The following is a 17191-nucleotide window of genomic DNA, read 5'->3' on the forward strand; positions in this document are numbered from 1 at the left end:
GTCACATATCTGCCGTTTGTCGTGACACATCCTGCAGGATAGCTGGGAAGTCAACCTGTGAAAAATGAGCCTGTCTGTAGTGTTTGTGCGATACCCTGCTGGCTCCTACTGCTCAAGATGATGAAACCACTATGCAACTTCTGAGAGGGAAAAAAAAAAAGAAAAAAAAGATCTGGACTAGATAGAAGGCGATTACAGAGGGAGATTTGCTTGAATGGGCAGGTAGCAAAAACACAAAGATGCCTCTTACTTTTATACATCATAAAAAAAGACAAAATAACAACAGTTGGCAGTTTGACAAATGGGTGGGTCATAACATATATGGTACACGCCTGAAAGGCAGCTGCAGGAAGGTTCATGAGTGGAATCGAAATTGGATGCTCCCTGTCCTCTCTCATTCAATGCATTTTAAAAGGACCCTCCTTGAAAAGTGTTTCCAATTATGCCGGGAACGTCAAAGTACCCATTTTGAGCAGAATCTCACTGTGTGATGGTCTCTCTAAAACGGCTGCTCCGTGGCAAAGCATCCAAGCTTGTTGAAGTACAGCTCCCCTGAGGACCACCTCTCAATCTGGAAACCCTCGCCCTGATTGGACAGAAAGCCCAGGTTGTCACGGAAACCCTCCAGCATGCCATATCCCCACAATCTGGTGCCTCAGTAAAGAACCCCCAGTGAGAGGTGGTCCAGATAGGGTAAACAATCACATCCAGTATGCACATAACATGCTCCGAGATTTATGCTAATGCAACGGTAAATATGCTGTACATCACATGCTGAAACCTCCCACCACTGAGCAATATCAACTACATAGCCATATGGGATTTTTCCTCTCCTCCTCTCCTCTCCTTCTCCCTTTCCATCTTTTTCTTCCTCTCCCTGTTTCAGCATTTAAGTCATGAGGAGTCTGACAGTCACACTGACTGCTGTGGTGACCGAGGGAATTGCCAGGTCCAGTGAGAGCTGTTGTGTCTTTTGCACTGGTTTCCTTTTTTCTTTTTACTTTTTTTTTGAAGCCTCCCCACGATTGCTTGTTTCCTGCGGAGCTGTGATGAATTAGACTGCAGCTTCAGCCCATTCTCCTACCAGCACCCAGGAGACTGCCGCTCCTATTCTGAGGACTAGAGACAGCTAGTCTGCCCGGGCCACACGCACTCTACTGTACCGCCAGATAATGCACCCTCTCCATCATCAGGCAAATTCATTTTCCAAGGTTTAGCAGTGCTGGGGGGGCGTGCGTCTACGTATGTGTGGTAGTAGGGGTAGCAGTGGTAGTAGTAGGTGGTAGTGTGGACCCCTTGCATAAGATCCAGGGTCAGCACTTGGACATGACATCTGTGCTAAAGGAGAACACATGACACAAGTAACAGATTGGGGCCACCGAGTCCAGTCAGGTTATCATTTTGGAAATGTCACGGCAGAGGATAAGCATGAGAATCATACGTGTAATAAGGAAGCATCGATACTGTAGAAAGCTCTGAAACGTTTCACACCCAATAACTAAACTAAATTCAATGCTGAAAAATATAACAGTGGCTTGGTTATACATGTACTGGATCAGAGAATGGGGTCATGATACAAGGAAAAGACAATAAGCAACACCATGCCTGATAAAACAATGATTACACGAGAAAGCAATTTATGTAGCCTAGTCATCATCTTTATCCTCACTGCCACAATGGCCCAATATCCAACACGAGCAGACCCTGAAAATGTTCTCCTCAGTTGAAATGGGGAAGTATTTCCTACTGTCCTGAACTAGAAAATAACAAGACATTTTCATTTTATACCTCAGTGGACATATAGTTCTTGCATTGTGGAAAATTGTATTCATAGCCAGTTTACAATGCACACACAAGAGTGCAGATATACATGTTGGTGTCAGTGTGTGCTGCGTGTATTGGCCTGTAATAATGACATGTTGTTCCTCACTCTGGCGAGGCTGAATACGAAGCTATGGGTCAGCAGATTACATATTCTATACAGCGAGCACTTAACTATCATTTCTCCACTCTTATTACTGCAAGAAAGAAGTCTACAATGCTAAATAGTATGTATATGTGTATGTCACATAAATTTATGTTATGAAAGCAGAATTACATTCATATTCTTGCAGGCCGCTTCTCAGAGGAGAAAACAGTTGATTTGCTCTGTGCGATGATTGCTTCATGAAAGAAGTCCTCACATGCGACAGATGTATTTATTATGCTAATTATACATTCAAATCAACGAGGAATGCTATACCCATACTGGAGAGTGCAGTCATTACCCGCACAAGGACTGTCTTTTGCTGGAACAAGTAATAAGCACTCAAAACAGATGCTTTCATCTAACTGATTTAAAATGTCATGCATTTAGACTCAGAGAAAATGTCTGCCTGGTTCTGAAAGTGTGAATAACAAATCTGAATATGGGAAGGGAAGCTTTTTCAAAAGCCAGTTGGTACACCAAAAAAAAAAACAATGTCACTTTGAATACCATCCTTTAGACAGTACTAATAAATACTCATAAATATTTGAATATTTGAGCAAATAAAATGTGACAAAAAATTTCCTAATTAACTTTGTGCCTCTCACGTTTATACACACTTTTTTTTTTTTAATCTATTAAACATTCAAATGCACATCAAAATACAATTTTAAAGGTGATTAATTTGTGTTAGGATGAATCTTACTAATAATGTCATATACAACTGTTTGTAGGATCTATAACGTCCTTCCAATTAAAGGCCACTTCTTATTATGAGTGAAGGTGTCCTACACCTCAACTTTCTTTTTGGTATTTCACTTTAATTTTGTAAGTTTATTAAGAACTTGCAGCCATCATAGCAAATATCAATGATGAGTAAATAAATACATAGGAAAGCAAATAAAAATATATTTGAACCATTAATATCCAAAGTCAATGATGCTCTTGAGGAGCTGCACTTTAGTGTTCCACTAGGAGCTCAGCTTTCCGGGAGTTACACTGAACAGCAAACTGCCGAGGTCCAAATCAGCTTTGAGGTTTGAGGAGAGTCAAAATTTCACTGAGTTGAGCCACAATCTATAAAGCACAGGTCTGCAGTGTCTCTGAGTGTTGTCCTGCAGTTGGGTGGTAGTCACCTTGGCCTGCTTGACAATATCCAGAGGAAAACCCTAAAAACTGTTGGAGTGGGCCAGGACACTGCTTGTTTTCCCTGCTGTTGAGGTCTTGTACAAGCTGCACACACATCAGTGGACCTCCGAGCTCCACCATACGTCAGGCACTTCATCACTTGCCTTTCGCGGTGTCTCATTCCAGTCTAAACCAGACCTCCTAAACTCCTGTTACAATGTGGAAAAGCCTCCCCTAGCGATACAGTAACCTTTAAGGGCAGATTATCACACCTCTCCACACCACACAAAGAAAATGTAAATCTATTTAAATATACATAATAATAACATAACAATACAATAAGAATAAAGTATGTGTGATTTATTTTCAGATTTTCTTTTCTTTTAAAAGACAACTTAAAACTTCAGCCATCAACCTTTAGTACTAAATACAGCAACTTTCCACACTACTAAACCACTAGTGCTGTTTGCTCCACTCCTGAGGCTAATGTACATACAATGCACTGACCATACTGATGCGCCCGACTTTCAGATCCCTGAGCAGACCAGATGGGCAGCCTGTGAAGCTCTGCTGCTCGTGCGGTGCTCAGTTTTGCTCACACAAACCAGATTTGGTCCAGGCGAGCGCTGTGTCTGTGCTCTCTGAAAGTACTTGCACACACCAGGAACAGGGAAGCCTTTTGCTGTCACACAGCTGCTCACCTCCGCTGCCGGGATTTGATATGCTTCTGATGCAATAGGCCTGATTTAAACTGAAAGAGAGGACATTTATATCTGAGGGAAAACGGCCCTTTGTGTAACTGAACATGTTTCTAAGTTGATACCTTTGTCCTTGAAGATAAAATTATTGTTAAATTCATCTTCGGAAGAGTAAAGTCATAAGAAAGCAACTATAAAGAATGCGTTTTTACTGTTCAAGATGGGCTGTAAGCCGGAGGTCACACCATCAATTAAGACACACAGGTGTTCATTTCCCCAGCTGTTTCATCTGGCTCTCAACAGACTACACAACTGTGTTTTGATTCTGATAGCTTTGAAGTGACGTTTCACTCCAACAATGAATCTTTGGGATTCTCAATAATTCTCATCATCAGCTACGTCACCACCATGTACTGCTGGGGATTTCTTTTTTGATATTTTGTTGCGGGTTAGTTGATATCTAACCTCATCTGCCATCAGCATTTGTTTCAGAACTAGACATTGAATATAAAGAGCGTGTATGATATGTATGATGCGTCATGGATGGCAGGTGCACATACTGACAATGAGCTGTCGAACAGCTCATTAGTTTCATGGTGTTTGTCGCCATGGAAATGTTCCGCATCAGTGATGTAACCGTGCTCATCTCCAGCTAGGATGTTAAGACACATCCAGCCTGCCTGTGAGTGGGTTGTCTCTGGATGTGGAGCATCTGCAGCATATTTTGTGTAATATGGGCTTGTGCATGTACATCTTCAGTGTAGAGCAGCACCATGCAACAGAACATTAGAGTGACTTTGATTACACACTTCTCACATCCTAACAAAGCATCCTTGACACTACGTGTTCCTCACCACATATACCCAGCGGGATCTGCACCCCCCCCCATCCTTTCTCACCCTCTTTATCTCCCCCTCTTCCTCTCTCTCTCTTTCTCTTCCTCTCTCTCCCTTGTTTTGTTTAACTTTTATTTCTTCTGCAGCACTCAGGGAGCGGCACCTGGTGAACATTATTTTCAAAAAGCATCATCATGCATCATTGTAAGGATACATGCTCTAATCAGCTGAACCATCTGGCAAACGGCTTATGCACCATCAAGCTTAAATGCTTTGCATCTGTTGATCAAATGGATGTCTCATTGTTTTCAGAGTAACACCCTTAACCTCTGAGCCTCTTTGTACCTCGGCTTGCTGTCACAAACAAGATTTTTTTTATGTTGCAGAGGTTATACTGATCATTTCAATAAAAGATTAATGTTACGAATTTACCTCAATATCAGAAGGGTTTTTTCATCTATTAAACTACTATTGGAGCTTCATGTTAATGCCTAGCGGAATGGGTAATTCGGGAAGGCGGTAGCATACCTATCAATGGCCAATTGCCCTCATTTTGGGAGAGGGGACATTAACCTCTCTACCTTTTATTCCTTTGTACATTTAACATAGCTGTCAAATGTCAGAATTTATAGATTTGTTTTGAGCTGTAATTTGGTTGATGAAATAATTTAATGCATAAATTAAACCTCTGTCGAAGCAGAGAAGTACTCTGCTTCCACATCCTAAAAACAGATTCTGATATTACAATTAATTATTCCAGTGACTCTGTGGCAGACATCCTACAGTCTCTCTGTAGTGTCAGAGTCTCTTGCCTACTTATACAGACAGCCTTGCCAGTAATGTTATGTATTCCTTCAATGAACTCTAAATAAGTCATAGCCACAAGTGTGAAAAAGGAGAGAGAAAATAGCTGTGTATACCAAAGCAGCAAGCTAGACTACCACTCCTGCAGCTGCTGGCAGCTACATTCGAATTAATGAATGAAGAAATAAAACATTTCATATTTATGACAGTCCTTGAATATTCACCAAAGCCATGCTTTCTCTCAAGGATTAATAATATATTACATTCAATAATAAAAGGTAATCAGTCGACTGTAGTTTACAGAGGCATGTCCGAAAGCAGATAAATGGTACCACTTCACACCCATCAGATTCACAGACTCACAGACACCCTCTTCTCTTTTCTCTGTCTCTGAATCACAAGCATAAACACATTTGTCCTTGCCTAAGCCAAGTTGTTAGCATTGCCAGCTGATATGAAATTGCCTTAAAGTTCTCTATACATTCTCTATACAAGTATTTTTGTTTAGCTTTTACAAAATATCCAACAAAATTCAGCAATATCTCCTTTCAAGTAAGACAGTGATGTAGGCTACGAGATACCAAACAGCACAAACAATTCAATCGGACTGGAAGATAAAGCTCCCCATCTCTCTCTTTCACTCACACACACACACACACACACTCACACACACACACACACACACACACACACACACACACACACACACTTACAGATTGAGTTCCTTGCAATACAGTTGCACTATCTTTCATCAGCACTATTGTGTTACAAAATACAGGTATGAATGCTGAAAACAAAGATCTGAATTGCCTTGCTGTCAGTGCTTTACCTGTCAAAATAAGAGCTTCGCAGCAATACTGAGCTCCACTTTTAATCACTGCCTGATTGATTATGCCCGCCCAAAAGTGCACACTTTGCACTGAAAACATCACTGTGAATATTTGACAAATGGCTCTCCTCTCTAGATGTATTGCCTGACGTTGAAAATTATATATTGTTCACATACAGCCTGTGTGTCCACGGGTATGTTCTATCATCTCACTTTATGTGCACACATTCCTTTGACTTTAGGTGAAGACATGCTTGATTAAAAGGTTGATAAGGGTCCCGTTGCACTTATTTCAGCACCTGATCGGCAGTCTGTTCTGTACATTCTAATTTAAAAGACTGTTGTGAACTGAGATGAGCAGGACTAAACATTGTACAATAAAACTGTCCTTTTTGTGTCTTTGGATGAAGAAGCGAAAAGAATACTACAACTTAAGGGAATATTTTTTTCCCCACAGTAACCACAGTGCAGAGGGAAAATATGACTTAGTGCAGCAAGTTTGTAGTAAGATGCTCGTTTCCTGTGATGGCTATAAAGTAAATCTAAAATAGGCTTTGTTGCACTGATGGGGGTTCTCTCTCTCACACACTGATTGGTTTAAAGTTACCAAAGTCATCACCTTAAAAACTCAATGCTGCAGTGTAGACAAAGTAGGTGAGCGGAGCACAACAAAGACTTGGATACTGCTGTATTATTTATTTCGGCTCATGCTTTTGTTGAGTGGAGAATCTTGTGTTTCCTCTGTCTCAAGGAAAATGAAACACCGCTGAGTAAGCAAATGTTATGCAGTGGGTAGGTATTTCAAAGTCCTTCTCTTTCCTCTGTAATCTATCTGCATAGGAGGTGTTTGTTATGGAAAACAAAACCAACTGCATGCAGATCATGCGCAAGTGGTTCAAAGCACAAGGTCAAAATACCACGGGGAAATTAGTGCCTTATCTGTAAACTTACTTATTGATATTCCTTATTCGACTGCTACTATCCCCAAATATTTTCTGCATCCACAAACAACATAAACATGCAAATCCCACTGAATGTATTTTTTCATCTTAGACTGTCTTTCTCTCCAGTGGAATAATTTTGGATTACCAGTAAGCAGGCACTCTGTCTTTTGGCCTTGCTGCCGCTCTACTTTTTTTTATTCTCACACTGACACACACACACACACACACACACACACACACACACACACACACACACACACACACACACACACACACACACACACACAAATACTCACACAATATTCAAATATTCATACATTATCATTATCATTATCAAAAACACAAGTTGACCTCCTACAGGAATATAACTGGCACATAGAAATACACACACACGTACATAAAACCTACACACTTACAGTAAGACATTACCCCCCCCACACACACACACACACACACACACACACACAATCAGAGGAGTAAAGGGAATGAAACTGAGTGCTCACCCAGGGTTTGATGAAACTCACCCGACACCGGGGTCATGGGGGTGGGTGGGAGACTGTTGATGTTGAGCGCCCCCATCTGGTGGATCTGTGTGGCGGGGAAAGCCACGCTAGGCGTGAGGTAACCTCCGTGGCTTGCTGCCATGATGGCTGCCTGCTGCTGCATGAGCTAAAGAAGAGGGACACGGAGAGATGGGTGGAGGATAGGAGGGTTGGATGGGGTGTGTGAGAGAGCAGGAGGGAGAACGGGGTGCAACAGAGGTGAGGGGAGGACAGATGGTAATGAAAAATATAGTAAGTTGGGAAGGAGTCAGACAAAGACGAGAGAAGGGGAGCGAGAGAGGAGAGAGAAACATTGCAAGGGTAGAACAGAGGGAGGGATGTATGTTGAGGTTGATGGATGGATAGTGCATGGGAAGTACAGAGAAAGTAGAGCGGAATAAAAGAAAGGGAAGAAAAAAGAAGCCTGTCAACCTATGTTTAGTGAATCTGTCTATTCTCCCAGCAGGAAGCCTGTCACCAGCTGCAGAAACAATTTAATAGCTGTCTGTTGGGCTCATACAAATCAAGGCACTGACATGTGCACATTATCTTTGTGCTTAGGGAACAGGCAAAGTTTGCAGAAGAGTTGCAATGCTTTTTCCTTACAATTGTCAAACTTCACAATATTCTGTTTGGCTGTATAGAAATGCCACGGACGTCTCGCACTCTCATCTTTTTCCCTGAACTCATCTCTAATTTTTCTGATGTATTTGTAATGATTGCTGCTTATAGCTCGACATCTATCCAGAGTTTAAAATTTGCTTTGTTTTATAATTCAGTCGGAAAACCACTCGGCCTGACTCTGGGCTACTTTTGCCAAAATAGAAGGCATTCTGCAAACAGAATACATTTAGTCTTAATTGCATGACCATGGTCTTTACTTGCGTGAAAAGCTGTGTTAGAGACATAATTTTACCAAACAACATTGTGATTTTTGTAATACCTGTACAACTCCACACTGGCTGTTTTGAGAAGTCACTGAATCCAGGCCCTGAGTCATTAAACAATATTCTTAAAGCAGGCATAGCTAGCAACTCAAATTCCAAACCATGTTAGTAATACAGTAAGTTGTGTGTCCAAATAACGCCATTGGCAGACACCTTTTCGACCATTGGACGCCCCACAATGAGATAAAAATCAATATGCTTTCATTCAGTCTGCCCTTCTACTTAGCATGAAGTGAGAAGTGAGAGCAGAAACTATTTTCCATCAAATGCAGCCCACAGAGTGTTTATTCATATGCATAGGACATGCTCACATGCACCGTCGCCCTGCACTGTGCTCACACACAAACACACACGTACACGCAACATGCATGAGGAGCCGTGGAGACTATTTGAGTTTCCGCATTCAGCTTAAATTCTCCCTGTGCAAACCAAATGCTGAATGCCTAATTCAGAAGAAAATCCATCATTGTACAATGGCTTTTGCAGCTTGTGAACCAATGGGTTTATCTGGGGAATCAATAATCTTTTGCAGGCCGTGTAGCTGCCCATCAGGCATGCAGACGTGTGTGATGTAGGAATACAAACACAGATGGACCAACCTCTTGCCCCTGACTTTGCATCTGTTTAATACTGCATAGCCGCTATGTGTCAGGGGAGCTGCTGAGACTGACTCGTATAAGCAGAAATCAAACTCCTCTGCCACTGGCACTAATGCTAATGACGATAGTGTGAGACAGTGGAGGTATAGAATGGCACTCTGCTTGTATTTGCATGGGGACCCTGCAACGGAAAAGCCAATTATTTTCCCTCAGTGCTCCTGTCAGGTAACCTGAAAGCGACTGTCCCGCTATAGAGTGCCCAACATTGGCATCTCATCCATTAGCCTCAAGCTTTGGCATTGCTATCTATTAACGCCTTTTGTCATTTGCATAATTTTATCAACGTGACAAATGGGGATCATCCATTCCTTTCCAAATAAGATGAATTGAGCCTTTAAGGGGGCACAGCTACAAAAGACAGCAAGGGAACAAGAAACTAAACAAAAGCAATGACATAAAAAACAAACAAATAGGTCCAGAGGATCTGGGGCTCCCTCGCTTTAGCAATGCTGTGACTGCCCTCCTATTAGGATGTGAACTGGGCTGGACTTCAGGATGAAGGGTCTGACTGGGCTGGTATTACAGAATAAATACACTGTCACACCACTCACTGTTTTTTTTTTGTTTGTTTTTTTTTGTTTTTTTCTTTTCTCTGGATCCATTCACTGCTTTCAGTGAGGACTGGAGACTTAGGGTTGATTCTAATAAGCCTGTAGCCTATTCATTGTGGGCCCTGTGGCCTTATACAAGCTGGAGGGCTGGACAGGGCAATAATGGAGTGGGAGTGAATACTAGTGACTTCAGAATACTAGCCTCCCTCCCAATGCAAGTCTTAGATAATGCAATCCTTAATGCCATCCGTCAGATTGTCACGGATAACAACTCTGGCATTCATTGATGCTTCGTTCCAAATTAAAATGCAGCAAATTGGAAACTCAAGCATGTAATTATGTCGGAATTCAGTGGTTAATACAAACTGGCTGTGATAAAAAAATAAATAAAATAAAGAACAAAAAGCAGAGTGGTTATGTTGACAGAGATATTCAAAGTCATTCCATTTTACTTTTCGTATGCATATGCTTTTTTTCTTCTTTTTCAAATTTTCAAAGGCATTATATTCAAAAGCCATTCCCATTTCTTTATTTATGCACTACCCAGCAGATAGCAAATGTCTCTGGCGGAGAATGAGCACAACTGAGTCTTCATCATCACAGACACAACCTTTTCTGCTTCCTCTTGAAAAGAAAGGAAGAGGGAAGAAAAGGCAGACAGAAACAAGGGGGACAAAAGAGAAGTGCATGAGATGAAAAGGAGCAAAGAAAGTTGCCCGGGCTCCAGTAGCATTCATTTAGTGTCAGACATCTGCTTTTTTATTGCAACCTGATGGCATTACTCTCCCCTGGTGAGAGCAGGCAATCACCTCTTTATCACATGGCAATTATCTCTGTAGCGCTGCTCTGTGACTCGCTGACTCTCAGCACTGTCACATGTGACCCCTTATAGCCCAACCAGGCGGGGACGGACGAAGGGAGGGGCGGCGGGGGGGTAAGGGGGAGAGAGAGAGACGCTGAAAAAGGTTGAAAAAATGAGAGAGAGAGGGAGGCAGTGGGTCACTGAGGTGAACTAAAAGACTGAAGACAGAAGACTGAAGCTCAAGGGCCTCATTTGTTACCCCCATGCTAGCAGGCTGTATCTCCGCACAAAGATTTTAATAGGTTTTTTCATCTCTGATGCACTTTGTTATGTGTGCGCACGCGCGCGTGGGGGTGTGAGTGTGTGTGTGCGCGCGCGCGTGTGTGTGTGTGTGTGTGTGTGTGTGTGTGTAGACACATGCGGGGGGGTGGGGGGCAGTCAAGAGCTGGTCCTCACAAGTATAAAACAGCCAAACCAGGTCACACACATGCCTGTGTGTGTCTGTGTGTGTGCGGGCAGTTTACTGTACAGCCAAATGATGCAGTAATCTGTTACCATCATTCCTCATGTGGGCTGTGTTGCAAAAGGCTCCGTTTCGAATGTGAGTCCCTCCAACAGGGGGAGATGTTTCCTAATGTGAGTTTACTGTCATCATCCTCCCCCTCATCCACCCACACACTGTCACTATTAGCAGCAAGTTAAACCATTTTCTCTCCTCTCATTTATCTATATCACACTAGAGAATCTTTGAGGGAGGCAAGAGGGGCTGGGTGCTGGAGAAACTTCTCTCTTGTCCACTGACACAGCATGTAGTCCTCCACCCAAAGGGAAGCTAAAATGGCTGTCTTTACAAAGAGACACGGCTTTAGAAGGGGAGGGAAGAAAAGTGACTTGAATCAAATCTAATCATGTACAAATATGGTGTTTGTGTCTTGAAGGGGAAATCCAAAAGGTAATAAAATCTGGTTTTATTACTTGCATTCAGCAATTCAACTATTATCACTTACCACGAACACTGGAATGAAACATGGAATCTCACTCTCTCGCTCTCCTTCGGCTTGTGTTTTATGAAATCACCTTTTTGCAAATAGGATGTCTCCTGTCAGAGCACACCAGTATCTGTGTCTATCGTGAAAATGGCACATTTCTCATTTTTGGCATATGTTGTCAGTGTTGTACCTCTCCAATTTGTGTTCAGAGCCCCCTCCTTCTCCTAAAATCCAATTTACTGGCTGTCAGCTCAACTCTATAATCCTATCCACTGCTGTAGTGGAGAGGTAGCTCTTTGAATTTACCATTTACTGTACTCTCTGGTTATAGCTATATATACCATCTCTCCCCACGTCTGTATTCTATACTGTGCCACCTCCTCTTCTCTTGGCCAGTGTATATGAAGAGTAGGCGAACATGTAGTGTGTCTTTGGAGATAAAGTCCTTTTTCTGTCACTGCAGGTTTTTCGTCTTGGGGGAATATGTGTAGTTTATCTTGCCGTAAAGAAACATTCATCGTATCACTTCAGCACATTCCCGGTGGCTACAGGGGAATCACGGCTGCACACCATGTGCATGCAGCCAGTGCCAATGACTGTAATGTAATCATAACCACTGTGCAAGCTGGACACCCACACTAAAGATAACTAATATTTGCCTTTATTCCACATTATTACGCACCTAGCAGTCTGAACCAGTATTTAGATTCATTAAATAAGTCTTTAGCGTGATATAAAAACAAGACCCTTGCTGATAATCCATTACTGCCTCTTGTGCACTCATTACTTTATCAATAGTTGGGGTGAGTTTATCTCCAAGGTTGCCTTGCCTCAGAGTTGCTTGCTTTATTTTGCTGAATTCATTATGTGCAGGTGCATGGCATCCAGAGTCTCTGTGATTCATAATACTAATACAAGGAGAATTTCACCTTCACTACCATCATTCATGCTGTATAATCTTTGTGTCGAGAAACCACATATGTGCAATTTCTCCTCCAGATTTAATGGTAATTGATTCTCTCTAATGCTGAAGTATCCCGCATGCCCTTGTTACTTTCAGTCGGAACTCAATTTCCTAGCATCATCCTGCTCTTTGTCATATTATATGTGTGTATGAGAGAGAGGGAGGAAAAAAAAGAGAGAAAGAAAGAACATTTGCTGCGCGGTGTGTGTACACTCTTGTGCACGTCTGTATGAGTCGACACGGGTCTCTGCCACAGTAAATAAGAGTCATGGCCAACCTGAGCGGGGCACAATGGTCTCCCCGCAGACCGCCACTGCCTCCACCACCCCTTAAACATTTGCATTTCTCCACATTTCCTGGGAAAGGGCTGCATTTCATGAATGGTAATGAAGGTGGGAGTTTTACTGGAGAGAGCACAAGAGATGGCCTCGCAATTACTCTGGGATGGTCAATTTGCACATTTCACACTGGGTCCCATGGCTGTGATATGAAAATGAGGGAAATGGATAAGCCCCCAAGACCTGGCTAACGTCAACAATTAATCCTGGCATTTAGAAGGAGCAAAAAATGTAACTTTTACATCCAAATAAGTACAGGAAAAGAGGAATTTATGTTCCTCCTCCTTTGTAAATAAATGCTATAAATACTGTCTATGTGTATTTGTGCAGTGTGTTGTTACAGAGGCCCAGGTTTTTATCTCAACACTGGATGCAAAGCTTTTCTTAAATTTATTTTAGCCTGCTTCAAGTAGGTTGTGCGCATGTGTGTGCATTTGCCTGCGTGTGTGTGCTCTGCCTCAGCAGGGAAGAAGAAAGTTTGTGTGCAGATAAGTTGCCCATGGAATATTCTGAGTCAACTGTGGCCCCTGAAGCATCTCATAGGCCCAGAGGGAGGGACAGGGGGAGGGAGAGGGGAAGGGTAGAGAATCAGTGATAGAGGGTAGAGGGGGCGCATGGTGAGAGGGGCTGCAGAGGCTGTCTGAACTCATCAAAGAGCCGGGGGTCTGCTGTGTGCGTACGGTGCCATGCCCTGAGGGTGGGGTACAGTAGGCGGGGGTGGGGAGGGCAGAGGGAAGCTGATGAAGGGTTGGAGGGTACAAGCCAACGTGCCTACGTGCTGAGGGTAGTGAATGTAATGGCATGGCAGCAGTGCTTAAGAGGAGAGCAGTGGAGAGTGGTGATGAGAGTTTGGCGAGCTAAGTTTCACTTACAACAACATCTACCAATCAGGGCTCAAAATGCAAGAAAATTTGCCAGCGAAAAGTTTTGGAGTGGAATTACCAGAAAAGTTATAAACTGCAGTTTTCAGTGGTAGATATCCCGTGTTAACCTATGTGATGTGTATTTGGACCAATTGCAGCAAATCCCAGGTAGAAAAAATCCCACATTAAATTGTTCATCCCACGAGTGATATGAGTCTTGACACACGAGTGGTCCACATCACTGATCATCTCAATGGGGTTTACAGATAAATAAAAAAAAATGTGACCTATGTGATCTTATTCTATGTTTCTGTTTGTAGAAAAATGAGGGAATCCAGGAAAAAATGAATACAGCCTGTGTTGCTTTCACTCCATTCATCCACGGGAGGGGTTTGTTTGCCCCACTGGGCGGCTCCCAAGATGGAACTTTTGGAAATCTGCACATAACAGCTTTAAGCATATTGGATAAATCAAATATAGCTTCCAAGACTTTTTATGTTGGTAAGGTTGGTGGAATAAAAGATATGAAAAACAAGGTGTAAACACAAACACAACATTAGCTCCATATCTTTTAGATACAGAGCTCTGTTTCTCTGTTTCTAGCAGATATGGAGCAACATTAGGATTCATTTGGAGTCATGTTTCTGGCCACTGATAAATGAAACCCAATATTCACTCTGGTTTACTTTCCACCAACTCCAGAGGGAAATATCTGGCTCTTCAGCTACTAAATGTGTCACTATGTTCATCAGCTAGTCGCTAACTTTGTCCGTCTGTTGTTTGGAGTTGGAGAGATAGATTACAGTAAGTTTTAGCTACTGCCTACTGTGGCTGAAAGTGACACTATGAGAGTGGTGACAAAACATGCATGAACATGAACCAAAACATTCGTCCCATGAAACCAAAACCCTCCGTGCTGTAGATCTGAGGGGAACTGCAGGCGAGTGATAATTCTCGATGGGTTCCTCATTTTGACCAGCACTTTCATACACGTATAGTCATTTGATTCATTGTTAATATAAAAATTTTGATTATAGAAGCTTGAAGAACTGAGATAAAAATGAATTAGCAGTACGCCAACACCCTTAAAATTTCAATGTAAAGATTAAGAAACCCTTGGGATGATTTCTTACACTCATCGTAATTTCATTCTCAAATGTGTACTGTAGATATATACATAATGCCATGGGACAAATTCTCAGGTCAGACTCTTAATCTATTTAAATTCTGCTGTGCGTCTATGTCTATGGCTTTTCCAACTCACCGCATGTGCGTAAGAGCTGTAGGTGCTGAAGGGAAGGGCGATGGCTGGGTTGAAGATGCCAAACTGCCCAACCATCTGCTGCATACGTCTGATGGTGCGCTCCTTGTCTGTGTCGGCAAACTTGACCACCAAGCTGGAGGAAGCACCCTGCGGGCGGCAGAGGGAACAGAAGATCAGAGGAAAGACAGCATGGACAGTTAACCCTGCTTTGCTGCAAGCACCTTTTACACTATCATTTATGCAGTCAGTCAACTGAAGGAAGACAATCTTCTGTACATCCTTGTGTACATCCTCTATCCCCAAAAGGTTTCAAGCCACATCAGGGAATAATTTGCATATGTGACTGTTATGATTTCCTGCATATTTAGAGACAGACACTCACAAAAGGCTGAGAAAGTGCACGAGGAATGTTCTTCGTTATTATTTATGATCTCTTAGTATGCTGTGTTCATTAGTGTCAACAACTGCTGTTAACATCAATACCTAGTCAGCTCCTCTAATTGCATGTCAGTTTTTTTTTGGCATTCTTTATGCAACATCATTACACATTTGTATTATTGCAGAGCATCGTTCCTCCTTTATTTTATGGCTGGCAAACAAAAACATGAACCATAACAGAGATATGTAAATAATACAAACATTCAACTTATTGTGCGAACAGCTCTGTTGGCAGATGTGGGGACAGAACCCCTCCATTCCTTCAATCAGTGTTCAACAAATGTACAAAGTCACTCAGGGTAAAGCAGCCTGCATAACATAAATACTTTATATTCCCCCCCCAGCTTTCTCCATCCAGTACAGTACATATATGTAACCTTGGTGCTCCTTCCCACAGTTGAGGGAAAAAGATCTGCCACATATAATGATTTGAAATCAGAGCTACTATTGGCGGTGGTTCCTATTGACCTTGGTCAGAGCGCTCTTCAAAGAAAATGTTGTTTTTTTGGGCAATTTCCCTCATTCTGTCCTATTTCTGTTTTAGCCTCCCTCTTCCTCTCGCTCTGGCTATCAGTGCTATTGCCTCCTTTCTGCAGCCCAATAATGAAACCAGCAGGTGTGTCTGCCACACACCCTTCATTAAGAATCTTCAAATGATTTAGCGCTACAGTTGACCTTTTGTGTGCTCCGCCTCTCCTCCCCTCTGCGCCCCCAAACTGGCCAATCGATCCACATAAAAGGCCGAAATATTACTCTGATCTGACAGTGTAGAAAGGTTGTGTGTCAGTCACAATAAGAGGCCCCCTGAAATTGATGCAAGATTGTCAATAACAGTGGTGACTTGTGAAGTGCTGGGACTGGAGGTTGGGGGTTGGGGGTTTTAAAGGTCTAAAGGGGTGGTTCTTTGTTGGCTTGGATCTGGGTGAAACCTGGCACGACTTGGACTGAATTAAAGCATTTATAAATGATAAATGTAATGGTGATTTTTACAAATTGCATTATAGGTTTTCTTTCCCCCTTCTTTGTATTTTTCCCTGACTGAGAACTGAGGATGTCTGCTAATAAAGGCATCTACTGAGATGTCTAGTGATGTTCAAAGACAGGCACTGGACCTTTCGACTGTAGCATATAGATTTTATCCTCTTCCTTTCTCTCCACAACTTTTCTCAATATTCCCTGGAGCCCTCAACCCCCTGGCTTGCTCGGTGGTTGAAGGATTGTAGGTGGATGGCCAGTTACTTCAGCTGACTGACTAAATGGCTTATTGTCTAGTTAGGAGAGTGATTGACTGACTATGATGGTTGATGGTTGGCTAACTGGCTGACAGACTAATTGTCAGACTGTGAAGATGGCTGACATCTGTACTCTGTCCGGCTGAGTTACTAATTGTTTTGATTCTTACTGTATGCACCGTCCTGCCACATTGGAACAACACTTTTCCTGGTCACTGACAGTCATGTTTGATTGTGCAATAATTAAAATATGATAGGAACAGGAGATAGAAAAACATAATCTAAAAGAGATATGCTATCTGTAACTCACTCTCTTCAGCATCACCTCATACACTACTGTATATTAGGAGGGCACTTAGTCACCAGGTTAACTTTGGCACAGATGCATGTTTAGGCT

At 42.4% G+C, this 17191-nt stretch overlaps 1 protein-coding gene across 1 annotated transcript in view; it reads right to left on the reverse strand.

Annotated features, from left to right (window-relative positions):
• celf5 (CUGBP Elav-like family member 5) overlaps positions 1-17191 on the reverse strand; it is a 175352-nt gene that overhangs the window by 5864 nt on the left and 152297 nt on the right. The window contains exons 6-7 of the mRNA XM_022759418.1: positions 15125-15271; positions 7730-7874 (exon numbers count right to left, since the gene is read on the reverse strand). Coding sequence (XP_022615139.1) covers positions 7730-7874; positions 15125-15271 — 292 coding nt within the window. The remainder of the gene's footprint in view (positions 1-7729; positions 7875-15124; positions 15272-17191) is intronic.

Source organism: Seriola dumerili, unplaced genomic scaffold (assembly GCF_002260705.1).
Source record: "Seriola dumerili isolate Sdu_G_001 unplaced genomic scaffold, Sdu_1.0 BDQW01000322.1, whole genome shotgun sequence".
Classification (NCBI taxonomy): domain Eukaryota; kingdom Metazoa; phylum Chordata; class Actinopteri; order Carangiformes; family Carangidae; genus Seriola; species Seriola dumerili.